The 14,194-nt window shown below is 45.5% G+C and overlaps 1 protein-coding gene across 2 annotated transcripts in view; it reads left to right on the top strand.

The window, feature by feature from the left end:
• Nucleotides 1–14,194, top strand: part of ube2o (ubiquitin-conjugating enzyme E2O) — a 221,030-nt gene that overhangs the window by 173,771 nt on the left and 33,065 nt on the right. For both annotated transcript variants that reach the window (XM_078225883.1, XM_078225882.1), the window contains one exon: nucleotides 10,818–10,949. In XM_078225883.1, the coding sequence (XP_078082009.1) occupies nucleotides 10,818–10,949 (132 nt within the window). The remainder of the gene's footprint in view (nucleotides 1–10,817; nucleotides 10,950–14,194) is intronic.

Here is a 14,194-nt window from a genome sequence, read left to right as displayed (position 1 = left end):
AGGAAGGGCAGGTGACAGAAGTGTTCGTGAGGGATCACTTTGGGACCAGTGACCATAATTCCATTAGTTTTAAGATAGCTATGGAGAATGATGGGTCTGGCCCAAAAGTTAAAATTCTAAATTGGGGCAAGGCCAATTTTGATGGTATTAGACAGGAACTTTCAAAAGTTGATTGGGGGAGTCTGTTGGCTGGCAAAGGGACGGCTGGTAATTGCGAGGCTTTCAAAAGTGTGTTAACCAGGGTTCAGAGTAAGCACATTCCTTTGAGTGAAGGGCAAGGCTGGGAGAAGTTGGGAACCTGGATGACTCGGGATATTGAGACCCTGGTCAAAAAGAAGGAGGCATATGACATGGATTAGCAGATGGGATCAAGTGAATCTCTTGAAGAGTGGAGTAGGAGTAGAATTAAGAGAGAAATCAGGAGGGCAAAAAGGAACATGAGATTGTTTTGACAGATAAGGCAAAGGAGAATCCAAAGAGCTTCTACAAATACATAAAAGGCAAAAGAGTAACTAGGGAGAGAGTAGGGCCTCTTGAGGATCAACAAGGTCATCTATGTGCAGATCCCCAAGAGATGGGTGAGATCCTAAATGAATATTTCTCATCAGTATTTACTGTTGAGAAAAGCATGGATGTTGGTGAACTTGGAGAAATAAACAGTGATGTCTTCAGGAATGTGCATATTACAGAGAAGGAGGTGCTGAAAGTCTTAAAGCACATGAAGGTAGATAAATCCCCGGGACCTGATGAAGTGTATCCCAGAATGTCGTGCGAGGCTAGGGAGGAAATTGCGGCTCCCCTAGCAGAGATATTTGAATCATCGATAGTCACGGGTGAGGTGCCTGAAGATTGGAGGGTGGCAAATGTGCCTTTGTTTAAGAAAGGCTGCCGGAAAAAGCCTAGAAACTACAGGCCAGTGAGCCTAACATCTGTAGTGGGTAAGTTGTTGGAAAGTAGTCTGAGAGACAGGATCTGCAGACATTTAGAGAGATGAGGACTGATTAAGGATTGTCAGCATGGCTTTGAGAGTGGAAAATCATGTCTCACAAATTTGATTGAGTTTTTTGAAGGAGTAACCAAGAAGGTAGATGAGGGCAGTGCAGTTGATGTTGTCTACATGGACCTTAGTAAGGCCTTTGACAAGGTACCGTCTGGTGGGTTGTGGCATGAGGTTAAATCTCATGGGACCCAGGGTGAGGTAGCCAAATGGGCACAAAATTGGCTTGATGACTGAAGCCAGAGGGTTGTTCTTCAAACTGGAAGCCTGTGACGAGCGGTGTGCCTCAGGGATCAGTGTTGGGCCCACTGTTATTTGTTTATATTAATGATTTGGATGAGAATATAGGAAGCATGGTTAGTAAGTTTGCAGATGACACCAAGATTGGTGGCATAGTGGACAGTGAAGAAGGTTATCTGTGATTGCAGCGGGGCCTTGATCAATTGGGCCAGTGGGATGATGAATGGCAGATGGAGTTTAATTTAGTTAAATGCGAGGTGATGCATTTTGGTAGATTGAACCAGGGCAGGACTTAATCAATGGCAGGGCATTGGGGAGGATTATGGAACAAAGGGATCTAGGTGTACAGGTTCATTGCTTCTTGAAATTGGAGCCACAGGTGGACAGGGTGGTGAAAAAGGCATTCCGTATGCTTGGTTTCATTGGTCAAAACATTGAACACAGAATTTGGGATGACTTGTTGAAGTTGTACAAGACATTGGTATGGTCACGCTTTGAATACTGTGTATAGTTCTGGTCACCCTATTATTGAAAGGATATTAAACTATAAAGAGTGCAGACAAGATTTACTAGGGTGCTACCGGGACTTGATGGTTTGAGTTATAAAGAGAGGCTGGATAGACTGGGACTTTTTTCCCTGGAAGGTAGGAGGCTGAGGGGTGATTCCCATGCCTAAATGTACAAAGCATTTGGAACAAAATTAATGAATTAATGGCGTAAATAGAAACCAAACGGGTATGATTTGGTGGCGATTACTGAGACATGGTTACAACGAGACCAGGTCTGGGAATTGAAATCCAAGGATACTCATCGTTTTGGAAAGATAAACTGAAAGGAAAAGGTGGTGGTGTGGCTTTGCTGGTGAAGAAAGGTATCAGTGCTGGAATGAGAAATGTTGGACCCTTGGAGGACGAGAGGGGGGGATTTAATAGTGGAAAACGAGGAAATGGCTGAGACTTTAAATAGATTTTTTGTGTCGGTCTTCACGGTGGAAGACGCAAATAGTTTACCAAATATTAACGATCGAGTGTTGGTAGGTGGAGAGGTACTCAATACAATTATTGTTACTAGAGAGGCAGTGCTTGGTAGACTAACGGGACTGAAGGTGGACAAGTCCCCGGGCCCGGATGGAATGCATCCCAGGGTACTGAAAGAAATGTCAGAGGTAATAGCGGATGCGTTAGTGATTATTTATCAAAATTCACTGGACTCTGGGGTAGTGCCAGCTGATTGGAAAGCGGCTACGGTTACGCCGCTGTTTAAAAAAGGAAGTAGACAAAAGGCGGGTAACTACAGGCCGGTTAGCTGAACGTCTGTAGTTGGGAAAATGCTGGAATCCATCATTAAAGAAGAAATAGCAGGCCATCTGGATAAGAATGGTTCGATCAAGCAGACGCAGCATGGATTCATGAGAGGAAAGTCGTGTTTGACGAACTTACTGGATTTTTATGAAGACGGGGCAGGCTCGAGGGGCTAGATGGCCTACTCCTGCTCCTATTTCTTATGTGACTAGTGCGGTTGACGGAGAGGAACCGGTAGATGTGGTGTTTTTGGATTTCCAAAAGGCATTTGATAAGGTGCCTCACAAAAGGTTGCTGCAAAGATTGGGGCACACGGAGTTGGGGGTAAGGTGTTAGCGTGGATTGAGGATTGGCTAACCAACAGGAAGCAGAGAGTTGGAATAAATGGGTGCTTTTCGGTTGGCAGATGGTGACTAGTGGCATGCCGCAGGGATCGGTACTGGGGCCTCAACTGTTTACTATTTACATAGATGATCTGGAGGAGGGGACTGAGTGTAGGGTAACAAAGTTTGCTGACGACACGAAGATAAGTGGGAAAGTGAATTGCGTGGAGGAAGCAGAAGGTCTGCAGAGAGATTTGAACAGGCTGAGTGAGTGGGCGAGGATCTGGCAGATGGAGTATAACGTTGGCAAATGCGAGGTTATTCACTTTGGAAGAAATAATAGCAAATTAGATTATTATTTAAATGGAAAGAAATTACAACATGCTACTGTGCAAAGGGACCTGGGGGTCCTTGTGCATGAGACGCAAGAACTCAGTCTGCAAGTACAACAGGTGATCAAGAAGGCAAATGGGATGTTGGCATTTATCGCGAGGGGGATAGAATATAAAAGCAGAGAAGTCTTGCTGCATCTGTACAAGGCATTGGTGAGGCCGCAGCTGGAATACTGTGTGCAGTTTTGGTCCCCTTACTTGCGAAAGGATATATTGGCCTTGGAGGAAGTGCAGAGAAGGTTCACCAGGTTGATACCGGAGATGAGGGGCGTAGATTATGAGGAGAGGTTGAGCAGATTAGGTTTGTACTCGTTGGAGTTTAGAAGGCTGAGGGGTGATCTTATAGAGGCATATAAGATAATGGAGGGGCTGGATAGGGTAGAAGTAGAGAGATTCTTTCCACTTAGAAAGGAAACCAGACCTAGAGGGCACAGCCTCAAAATAAAGGGGGGTCAGTTTAGGACAGAGTTGAGGAGGAACGTCTTCTCTCAGAGAGTGGTGAATCTCTGGAATTCTCTGCCCACTGAAGTGGTGGAGGCTACCTCGTTGAATAAGTTTAAATCACGGATAGATGGATTCCTGATCGGTAGGAGAATTAAGGGTTATGGGGAGCAGGTGGGTAAGTGGAACTGATTCACTTCAGATCAGCCATGATCTTATTGAATGGCGGGGCAGGCTCGAGGGGCTAGATGGCCTACTCCTGCTCCTATTTCTTATAAGCATGGGAGATCAAGATGTGGAATCAATCTGGGTAGAAATAAGTAATAGCAAAGGGAACAAGTACTTGGTCGGAGTAATCTATAGATCCCCAAGCAGTAGTTCCACAGTGGGGCACAGTATAAACCAGGAAATACTGGGGGCTTGCAAGAAAAGTACGGCAATAATTATGGGTGATTTTAATATGCACATAGATTGTAAGAATCAAATTGGCAAGGGTAGCCTGGAGGCAGAGTTCATTGAATGTATTGGAGATTGTTTCTTGGAACAGTATGTTGTGGAACCAACCAGGGAGCAGGCTACTCTGGATTTGGTATTATGTAATGAGGGATTAATTGATGACCCCATAATTAGGGATCCTCTAGGGAGTATGATATAATTCAAAATTCAGTTTGGGGGTGAGAAAGTGGAGTCCCACACTAGCGTTCTGGAATTAAAGGAAATTATATCGGCCCGAGGACAGATTTGGTCCGAGTAGGGTGGGCAGGAGGCTGAAAGGTCGGACAGCCAATGACCAGTGGCAGTTTAATTCCTCACAGCTAAAGTATATCCCAGTGAGGAAGAAAGATGGCAAGGGGGGTAAAAAAACATCCATGGCTAAACAAGGAGGCCAAGGATATAAAGACACAAATTAAGATATACCATATTGCAAAGGCCAGCGGCAAGCTGGAAGATTGGGAAACTTTCAAACATAAAGCTCGTGCAATGTTGGTCTGAGGAATCGGATGATCTCCTACAGGATTGCTTGGAGTCAGTGGACAGGTCAGTATTTAAAAATTCTGCGACCAGCCTGAACGAGTACGCCACTACAGTAACTGACTTCATTAGTAAGTGTGTAGAAGATTGTGCCAAAGAAGCAAATCTGCGTGTTCCCCAACCAGAAACCGTGGATGAACAGGGATATCCACTGCTTGCTGAAGGCTAGGTCTGAGGTGTTCAAGTCAAGCGACCCTGACCTATACAAGAAACCCAGATACGATCTAAGGCGATCCATCAAAGATGCCAAAGGAGAGTACCGGACCAAGCTCGAGTCCCAGGCTAGCCACACCAAGCCCCGCCGACTATGGCAAGGTCTGCAAGGCGTAACGGGCTACAAGATGAAGGCATGTAAAATCGCCGGCTCCAATGGTGATTTTAAATGCCGTTGGAGCCTCCCTGATGAGCTCAATTCATTCTATGCCCGTTTTGAGCACGAGGTAAGCGAGAGCATGCCCTCTGCCCTGGATGAACCTGTATCTGGAGTCACCATTGCAGATGTTGGAGCAGCTTTCTCGAACTTCGACCCACGGAAAGCAACTGGCCCGGATGGGGTACCCGGACGAGCACTCAGATCCTGTGCGGATCAGCTGGCGGCGGTATTCGCAGGCATCTTCAACCCCTCTTTACAACAATCTGAGGTCCCTATCTGCTTCAAGAAGATGACCATCATCCCAGTACTTGAGAAAAACTAAGCAGCTTGCCTCAATCAATGTCGTCCAGTGGCTCTGGCATCCATCATTATGAAGTGCTTCAAAAGACTAGTCATGGCACGAATCAATTCCAGCCTCCTGGACTACCTGGATCCACTACAGTTTGCCTACCGCAATAACAGGTCCACAGTAGACATCGTCTCCCTGGCCCTGCACTCAACCCTGAAACACCTAGATAACAAGGATGCCTAAGTCAGACTCCCATTTATTGACTACAACACCATTATTCCCACTGTGGCCTGGGCCTCAGCTCCTCCCTCTGCGAGTGGATCCTGAACTTCCTAACTCTCAGACCACAATCAGTAAGGATAGGCAACAACACCACCTCCACAATCATCCTCAACACCGATACCCCACAAGGCTGTGTTCTCAGCCCCATACTATACTCCTTATACACCCATGACTGTGTGGTCAAATTCCCCTCCAATTCGATTTTCAAGTTTGCTGATGACACCACCGTAGGGGATAGATAGCAAACCATGACGAGACAGAGTACAGGAATGAGAGAGAGAATCCGGTGTACTGGTGTGGTGACAATATCTCTCCCTCAATGTCAACAAAACGAAGGAGATTGTCATTGACTTAGAAACATAGAAAACGACAGCATAAAACAGGCCCTTAGGCCCCACAAGTTGTGCCAAATGCTTCCCACCGTTCACTCTATCTATGCCTTTCATAATTTTATACACCTCTATTAGGTCACCCCTCATCCTCCATCTTTCCAGTGAGAAGAACCCCAGTTTACCCAATCTCTCTTCATAATAACTGAGCCCTTCCATACCAGGCAACATCCTGGTAAACCACCTCTGCACTCTCTCTAAAGCCTCCACGTCCTTCCAGTAGTGGCGACCAGAACTGGGCGCAGTATTCCAAATGCGGCCAAACCAACGTTCTATACATCTGCAACATCAGACCCCAATTTTTATACTCTATGCCCTGTCCTATAAAGGCAAGCATGCCATATGCCTTCTTCACTACCTTCTCCACCTGTGACATCACCTTCAAGGATCTGTGGACTTGCACACCCAGGTCCCTCTGCATATCTACACCCTTTATGCTTCTGCCATTTATCGTATAGCTCCCCCCTACATTAGTTCTACCAAAATGCATCACTTCGCATTTATCTGGATTGAACTCCATCTGACATTTCTTTGCCCAAATTTCCAGCCTATCTATATCCTTCTGTAGCCTCTGACAATGTTCCTCACTATCTGCAAGTCCAGCCATTTTCGTGTCGTCCGCAAACTTACTGATCACCCCAGTGACACCTTCTTCCAGATCGTTTATATAAATCACAAACAGCAGAGGTCCCAATACAGAGCCCTGCGGAACACCACTAGTCACAGGCATCCAGCCGGAAAAAGACCCTTCCACTACCACCCTCTGCCTTCTGTGACCAAGCCAGTTCTCCACCCAGTCTAGCCACCTCCCCCTTTATCCCATGAGATCCAACCTTTTGCACCAACCTGCCATGAGGGACTTTGTCAAACGCTTTACTAAAGTCCATATAGACGACATCCACGGCCCTTCCCTCGTCAACCATTCTAGTCACTTAGAAACATAGAACAACTACAGCACAAACAGGCCCTTCGGCCCACAAGTTGTGCCGAACACATCCCTACCTTGTAGACCTACCTATAACCCTCCATCCTATTACGTTCCATGTACTCATCCAGGAGTCTCTTAAAAGGCCCTATTGAGTTCGCCTCCACCACCACTGACAGCAACCGATTCCACTCGCCCACCACCCTCTGTGAAAAACTTACCCCTAACATCTCCCCTGTACCTACCCCCCAGCACCCTAAACCTGTGTCCTCTCGTAGCAGACATTTCCACCCTGGGAAAAAGCCTCTGAGAGTCCACCCGATCTATGCCTCTCAACATCTTATACACCTCTATTAGGTCTCCTCTCCAAGGAGAAAAGACTGAGCTCCCTCAGCTTATCCTCATAAGGCATGCCACTCAATCCAGGCAACATCCTTGTAAATCTCCTCTGCACCCTTTCAATCTTTTCCACATCCTTCCTATAGTGAGGCGACCAGAACAGAGCAGAGTACTCCAAGTGGGGTCTGACGGGGGTCTTATATAGCTGCATCATTATCCCCGGACTTCTAAACTCAATCCCTCGATTGATAAAGGCCAGCACACCATACGCCTTCTTAACCGCCTCCTCCACCTGCGGGGCCGATTTCTGAGTCCTATGGACCTGGGCCCCAAGGTCCTTCTGATCCTCTACAGTACTAAGAGTCTTTCCCTTTATATTGTACTCCTTCATCCCATTTGACCTACCAAAATGGACCACGACGCATTTATCTGGGTTGAAGTCCATCTGCCACTTGTCCGCCCAGTCTTGCATCCTATCTATGTCCCTCTGTAACTTCTGACATTCCTCCAGACTATCCACAACCCCACCAACCTTCGTGTCGTCGGCAAACTTACCAACCCATCCCTCCACTTCCTCATCCAGGTCATTTATGAAAATGACAAACAGCAAGGGTCCCAGAACAGATCCCTGGGGCACACCACTGGTGACCAACCTCCATTTAGAAAAAGACCCATCTATACCCACTCTCTGCCTTCTTTGGGCAAGCCAGTTCTGGATCCACCGGGCAGCAGCCCCTTGGATCCCATGCCCTCTCACTTTTTCTAGAAACCTTGCATGGGGGACCTTATCGAACGCCTTGGTAAAATCCATATAAACCACATCTACCGCCTTCCCTTCGTCAATGTGTTTAGTCACATTTTCGAAGAACACCACCAGGCTTGTAATGCACGATCTGCCCTTGACAAAGCCATGCTGAGTATTCTTGAGCATACTAAACCTCTCTAAATGCTCATAAATCTTGTCCCTCAGGATCTTCTCCATCAGTTTACCAACCACTGAGGTTAGACTCACCGGTCGGTAATTACCTGGGCTATCCCTATTCCCCTTCTTGAAAATAGGAACCACTTCTTCAAAAAACTCCACCAGGTTAGTGAGGCATGACCTCCCTCTCACAAAACCATGCTGACTATTGTTAATGAGTTTATTCCTTTCTAAATGCGCATACATCCTATCTCTAAGAATCCTCTCCAACTACTTCCCTACCACGGACGTCAAGCTCACCGGCCTATAATTTCCCAGGTTATCCTTCCTACGCTTCTTAAATAACGGGACCACATTAGCTATCCTCCAGTCCTCTGGGACCTCACCTGTGTCCAGTGACGAGACAAAGATTTTAGTCAGAGGCCCAGCGATTTCATCTCTCATCTCCCTGAGCAGCCTTGGATAGATTCCATCAGGCCCTGGGGATTTAGCAGTCTTTATATTTCCTAAAAAACCTAACACTTCATCCCTTGTAATGGAGATTTTCTCTAACTGGTCAACACTCCCCTCCGAGACACTCCCAGTCAACACATCCCTCTCCTTATTGAGTCGGTATTCACAAACCCATGCTGCGTCTTACCAATGGGACAATTTATATCCAGATGTCTCGCTATTTCTTCCTTGATAGATTGATGATAGATTCAAGCATTTTCCCTATTACGGAAGTTAAGCTTACCTGCCTTTTGTCTACCTCCTTTTTTAAACAGTGGCGTCACATTTGCTGTTTTCCAATCTGGGGGAACCACTCCAGAGTCCAGCGAATTTTGGTAAATTACCACTAGTGCGCGACATTCACTTCCTCTAGCATCGACACCATGGCAGAAGTGTTACCATCTACAAGATGCACTGCAGCAACTTGCCAGAGCTCCTTCAACAGCCCTGAACTCTACATCTATAAGGGCAAGAGTAGCAGATGCATGAGAATGCCACCACCTCGAGATTCCTCTCCAAGCCACTCATCCTAACTGCGAACGATATCACTATCCCATTGGCTCAAAATCCTAAGACTCCCTTCTGAGCAGCATTTTGGTTAATTTGATTTATTATTGTCACGTGTATTGATATACAGTGAAAAGTATTGTTTCTTGCGCACTATATAGACAAAGCATACCATTCATAGAGTACATAAGGGAGAAGGAAAGGAGCGGGTGCAGAATGTAGTGTTATAGTCATACCTAGGGTGTAGAGAAAGATCAACTTAATATAAGGTAAGCCCATTGAAAGGTCTGGCAGCAGGGAAGAAGCTGTTCTTCATAGAATCTCTACAGTGCAGAGGCCATTCAGCCCATCGAGTGCACTGACTGCAATCCCACCCAGGCCCTATTCTTATAACCCCTCATTTACCCTGCTAATGCCGGACACTCGGGTTAATTTAGCATGGCCAATCAACATAACCAGCACGTCTTTGGACTGTGGGAGCAAAACCGGAGCACCCGGAGGAAACCCACGCAGACATGGGGAGAACGTGCAGACTCCACACAGTCATCCAAGCTGGGAATCGAACTCCAGTCCCTGGTGCTGTGAGGCAGCAGTGCTAACCACTCTGCCACCATGCCATCCCAAAGACTCCCTGTCAACGCACAGTCAGGAAACCTCACAGTTCCCCGTCGGAGAATGAACCCTGGTCTCCCATATGACAGGGGGGATACTCACTACTACTAAAGAGGAAAGGCATTAAAAACTGCATGATTCTGACGTGATTTGAACATGCAACATTCGGATCTGGAGTCAAACACACTACCATTGTGCCACAAACCTGCGTACCAGTTGGTACGTATTCTCAGACTTTTGTATCTTTTTCCCGATGTAAGAAGGTGGAAGAGAGTATGTCCGGAGTGCGTGGGACATACTCTCTTCCACCTCCTTGGTTGCATCACAACACATGGACAATGCAACTTACCACCATCACCCCAAGGACAATTGGGGATGGGCAATAAATGCTAATCTAGCCAGTGACCTCTGCATCCCATGAACAAATAACAATGCATCTAATCCATCAAGTCAGAAATGGGTGGAAGAGAAAATTTGCATTCCTCTCCATAATAAAATTGAATGCGTTCCCAATTAGAGCATTGGTTGGTTAAAGAGCTCTTTACATTTCATCGTTTAAGGACTGCTTATTTACTACACCTTGTTTTGTTGCTTGTCCACTTGTTATCTACACAAAGGAATAAAGGAAGTCTATTTAACATGCTGGGCAAGATTGTAGATTGCAAGTTGATCAAGTATTAGGCTGAGAGTTGATGCATCATTCGAGCAAAGTGCTAATGCTGGGAACTGGAAATGTAACCGTCCTGAAATAACCCAACAGTGTGCAGAGTAGCATCTGTGTCAGTAAAGCATTGTTCCTCCTTGTGGCTGTGGTTAACAGTACAGTGACATCTTGTCGATGTTGGGTGCTGGTAACTAGACAGCTGGAGGAGACGTCTGAAAGAGGCACTTATTGAAAACTGGGATGGGGAAAGGGCATTTGAGTTCCATTTGCTCAAATAATTTTTTTTTTAAACTGCAGATGCTGGGACACGAGGAGGATATTAGTGTTTACGACATTGCGGATCATCCAGATTTCCACTTCCGCATCACTGATATCGTGATCCGCATTGGAAATGTGGAGGAAGGGCGAACCATGCTGAAGGACAGTGAGGTAATGTTAAAAATTATTCGCTAGTCTCCAGTGACAGCATGTGTATAGATGTGATCAATTGATGCTATGCATTTTTTAATAGGGTTCCTATTTTCAAAATAATGGTGAATTCAAATCTTGCAAGATGTTCAATCTGCAAGCTGGTTAGCTGGTATTTGTTTTAGCTAGGGTCCTTTATCTCTTTTTGTATAGAAAGTATTTCTATTGTAATTAAATTGTCAGTTATGTCCATGCTACGTAATTTTAACAACCAGGTGTTAACTATTCCAGTTTTATTTATTTGTTTACAATTTATATAAGAACATAAGAAATAGGAGCAGGAGTAGGCCATCTAGCCCCTCGAGCCTGCCCCGCCATTCAATAAGATCATGGCTGATCTGACGTGGATCAGTACCACTTACCCGCCTGATCCCCATAACCCTTAATTCCCTTACCGATCAGGAATCCATCCATCCGCGCTTTAAACATATTCAGCGAGGTAGCCTCCACCACCTCAGTGGGCAGAGAATTCCAGAGATTCACCACCCTCTGGGAGAAGAAGTTCCTCCTCAACTCTGTCTTAAACCGACCCCCCCTTTATTTTGAGGCTGTGTCCTCTAGTTTTAACTTCCTTACTAAGTGGAAAGAATCTCTCCGCCTCCACCCTATCCAGCCCCCGCATTATCTTATAAGTCTCCATAAGATCCCCCCTCATCCTTCTAAACTCCAACGAGTACAAACCCAATCTCCTCAGCCTCTCCTCATAATCCAAACCCCTCATCTCCGGTATCAACCTGATGAACCTTCTCTGCACTCCCTCCAATGCCAATATATCCTTCCTCATATAAGGGGACCAATACTGCACACAGTATTCCAGCTGCGACCTCACCAATGCCCTGTACAGGTGCATCAAGACATCCCTGCTTTTATATTCTATCCCCCTCGCAATATAGGCCAACATCCCATTTGCCTTCTTGATCACCTGTTGTACCTGCAGACTGGGCTTTTGCGTCTCATGCACAAGGACCCCCAGGTCCCTTTGCACGGTAGCATGTTTTAATTTGTTTCCATTGAGATAGTAATCCCATTTGTTATTATTTCCTCCAAAGTGTATAACCTCGCATTTATCAACGTTATACTCCATTTGCCATATCCTCGCCCACTCACTCAGCCTGTCCAAATCTCTCTGCAGATCTTCTCCGTCCTCCACACGATTCACTTTTCCACTTATCTTTGTGTCGTCTGCAAACTTCGTTACCCTACACTCCGTCCCCTCCTCCAGATCATCTATATAAATGGTAAATAGTTGCGGCCCGAGTACCGATCCCTGCGGCACGCCACTAGTTACCTTCCTCCAACTGGAAAAACACCCATTTATTCCGACTCTTTGCTTCCTGTCGGATAGCCAGTCCCCAATCCACTTTAACACACTACCCCCAACTCCGTGTGCCCTAATCTTCTTCAGCAGCCTTTTATGGGGCACCTTATCAAACGCCTTTTGCAAATCCAAAAACACCGCATCCACCGGTTCTCCTCCATCAACCGCTCTAGTCACATCTTCATAAAAATCCAACATGTTCGTCAAGCACGACTTTCCCCTCATGAATCCATGCTGCGTCTGATTGATCGAACCATTTCTATCCAGATGCCCTGCTATCTCCTCTTTAATAATGGATTCCAGCATTTTCCCTACTACAGACGTTAAGCTGACCGGCCTATAGTTACCCGCCTTTTGTCTCCTTCCTTTTTTAAACAGCGGCGTAACATTAGCCGTTTTCCAATCAACCGGCACTACCCCAGAATGCAACGAGTTTTGATAAATAATCACTAACGCATCCACTATTACCTCTGACATTTCTTTCAATACCCTGGGATGCATTCCATCCGGACCCGGGGACTTGTCCACCTTCAGTCCCATTAGTCTACCCAGCACTGCCTCTCTGGTAACATTAATTGTATTAAGTATTTCTCCTGCTGCCAACCCTCTATCGTTAATATTTGGCAAACTATTTGTGTCCTCCACCGTGAAGACCGACACAAAAAACTTATTTAAAGACTCAGCCATATCCTCATTTCCCACTATTAACTCCCCCCTCTCGTCCTCCAAGGGTCTAACATTCACTCTAGCCACTCTATTCCTTTTTATATATTTATAAAAACTTTTACTATCATTTTTTATATTAGTTGCTAGCCTAGCTTCATAGTCTATCCTTCCTTTCTTTATCGCTTTCTTAGTCTCTCTTTGTTGTTTCTTAAATTTTTCCCAATCACTTGTTTCTCCACTATTTTTGGCCACTCTGTACGCAGCTGTTTTTATTTTAATACTCTCCTTTATTTCCTTCGTTATCCACGGCTGGTTCTCCCTTTTCTTACAATCCTTGTTTTTTGCTGGAATATATTTTTGCTGAGAACTGAAAAGGATCTCCTTAAAAATCCTCCACTGTTCCTCAGCTATCCTACCTGCCAGCCTGCTCTCCCAGTCTACCTTAGCCAATTCATCCCTCATCCTATCATATTTCCCTCTGTTCAAACAGAGGACACTGGTTTGGGACCAAACTTTCTCCTCTTCCATCTGAATCAGAAATTCGACCATATTGTGGTCACTAGACCCAAGAGGGTCCTTCACAATAAGTTCCTTAATTCTACCTACCTCGTTACACAATACCAGATCCAAAATAGCTCGTTCCCTCGTCGGTTCCGTAACATGCTGTTCAAGGAAACTATCCCGACAGCATTCTAAGAACTCTTCCTCCATTCCACCCTTACCGACTTGAGTCTGCCAGTCAATGTGCATGTTGAAGTCCCCCATGATTATTGCCGTTCCGTTTACTGGATCAAAATCCTAGAACTTTAACCTAATGATGCTTTTGGAGACCTTTGAACTGTGTTGTAGCTCATCAAAGTACTCACCACCTGTTTTGTCACAGGTGTTTGGAGGTTGGCAATAAATGTTGGTCTTGCCAGCAATACCCATATTATGTGAATAAATGAGCAAAAATGCATCGTGTTTTAGATGCACAGTTACCGATTCAAGTCACTACTAGGAGTGACATATTATAGTGGAAGTTAGATACGTGAACTATAGCGAAAGGAATAGAATAGTATGGTGAAAGGGTTTGATGAACTAAGGTACCAGGTGGCTTGTCCAAAGCATAAAGACTGGCAAGGCCCTGATGGGCTGAATGGCCTATATTTGTCCCGTAAATTAAATAATAGTGATGGTGAAATATGAGCCATTTTTCCAAAAGGGTGGTGTTGTGTCTATT

The sequence above is a fragment of the Mustelus asterias genome, chromosome 12 (genome assembly GCF_964213995.1).
Source record: "Mustelus asterias chromosome 12, sMusAst1.hap1.1, whole genome shotgun sequence".
Classification (NCBI taxonomy): Eukaryota; Metazoa; Chordata; class Chondrichthyes; order Carcharhiniformes; family Triakidae; genus Mustelus; species Mustelus asterias.
This window is presented reverse-complemented; position numbering and strand designations above follow the sequence as displayed.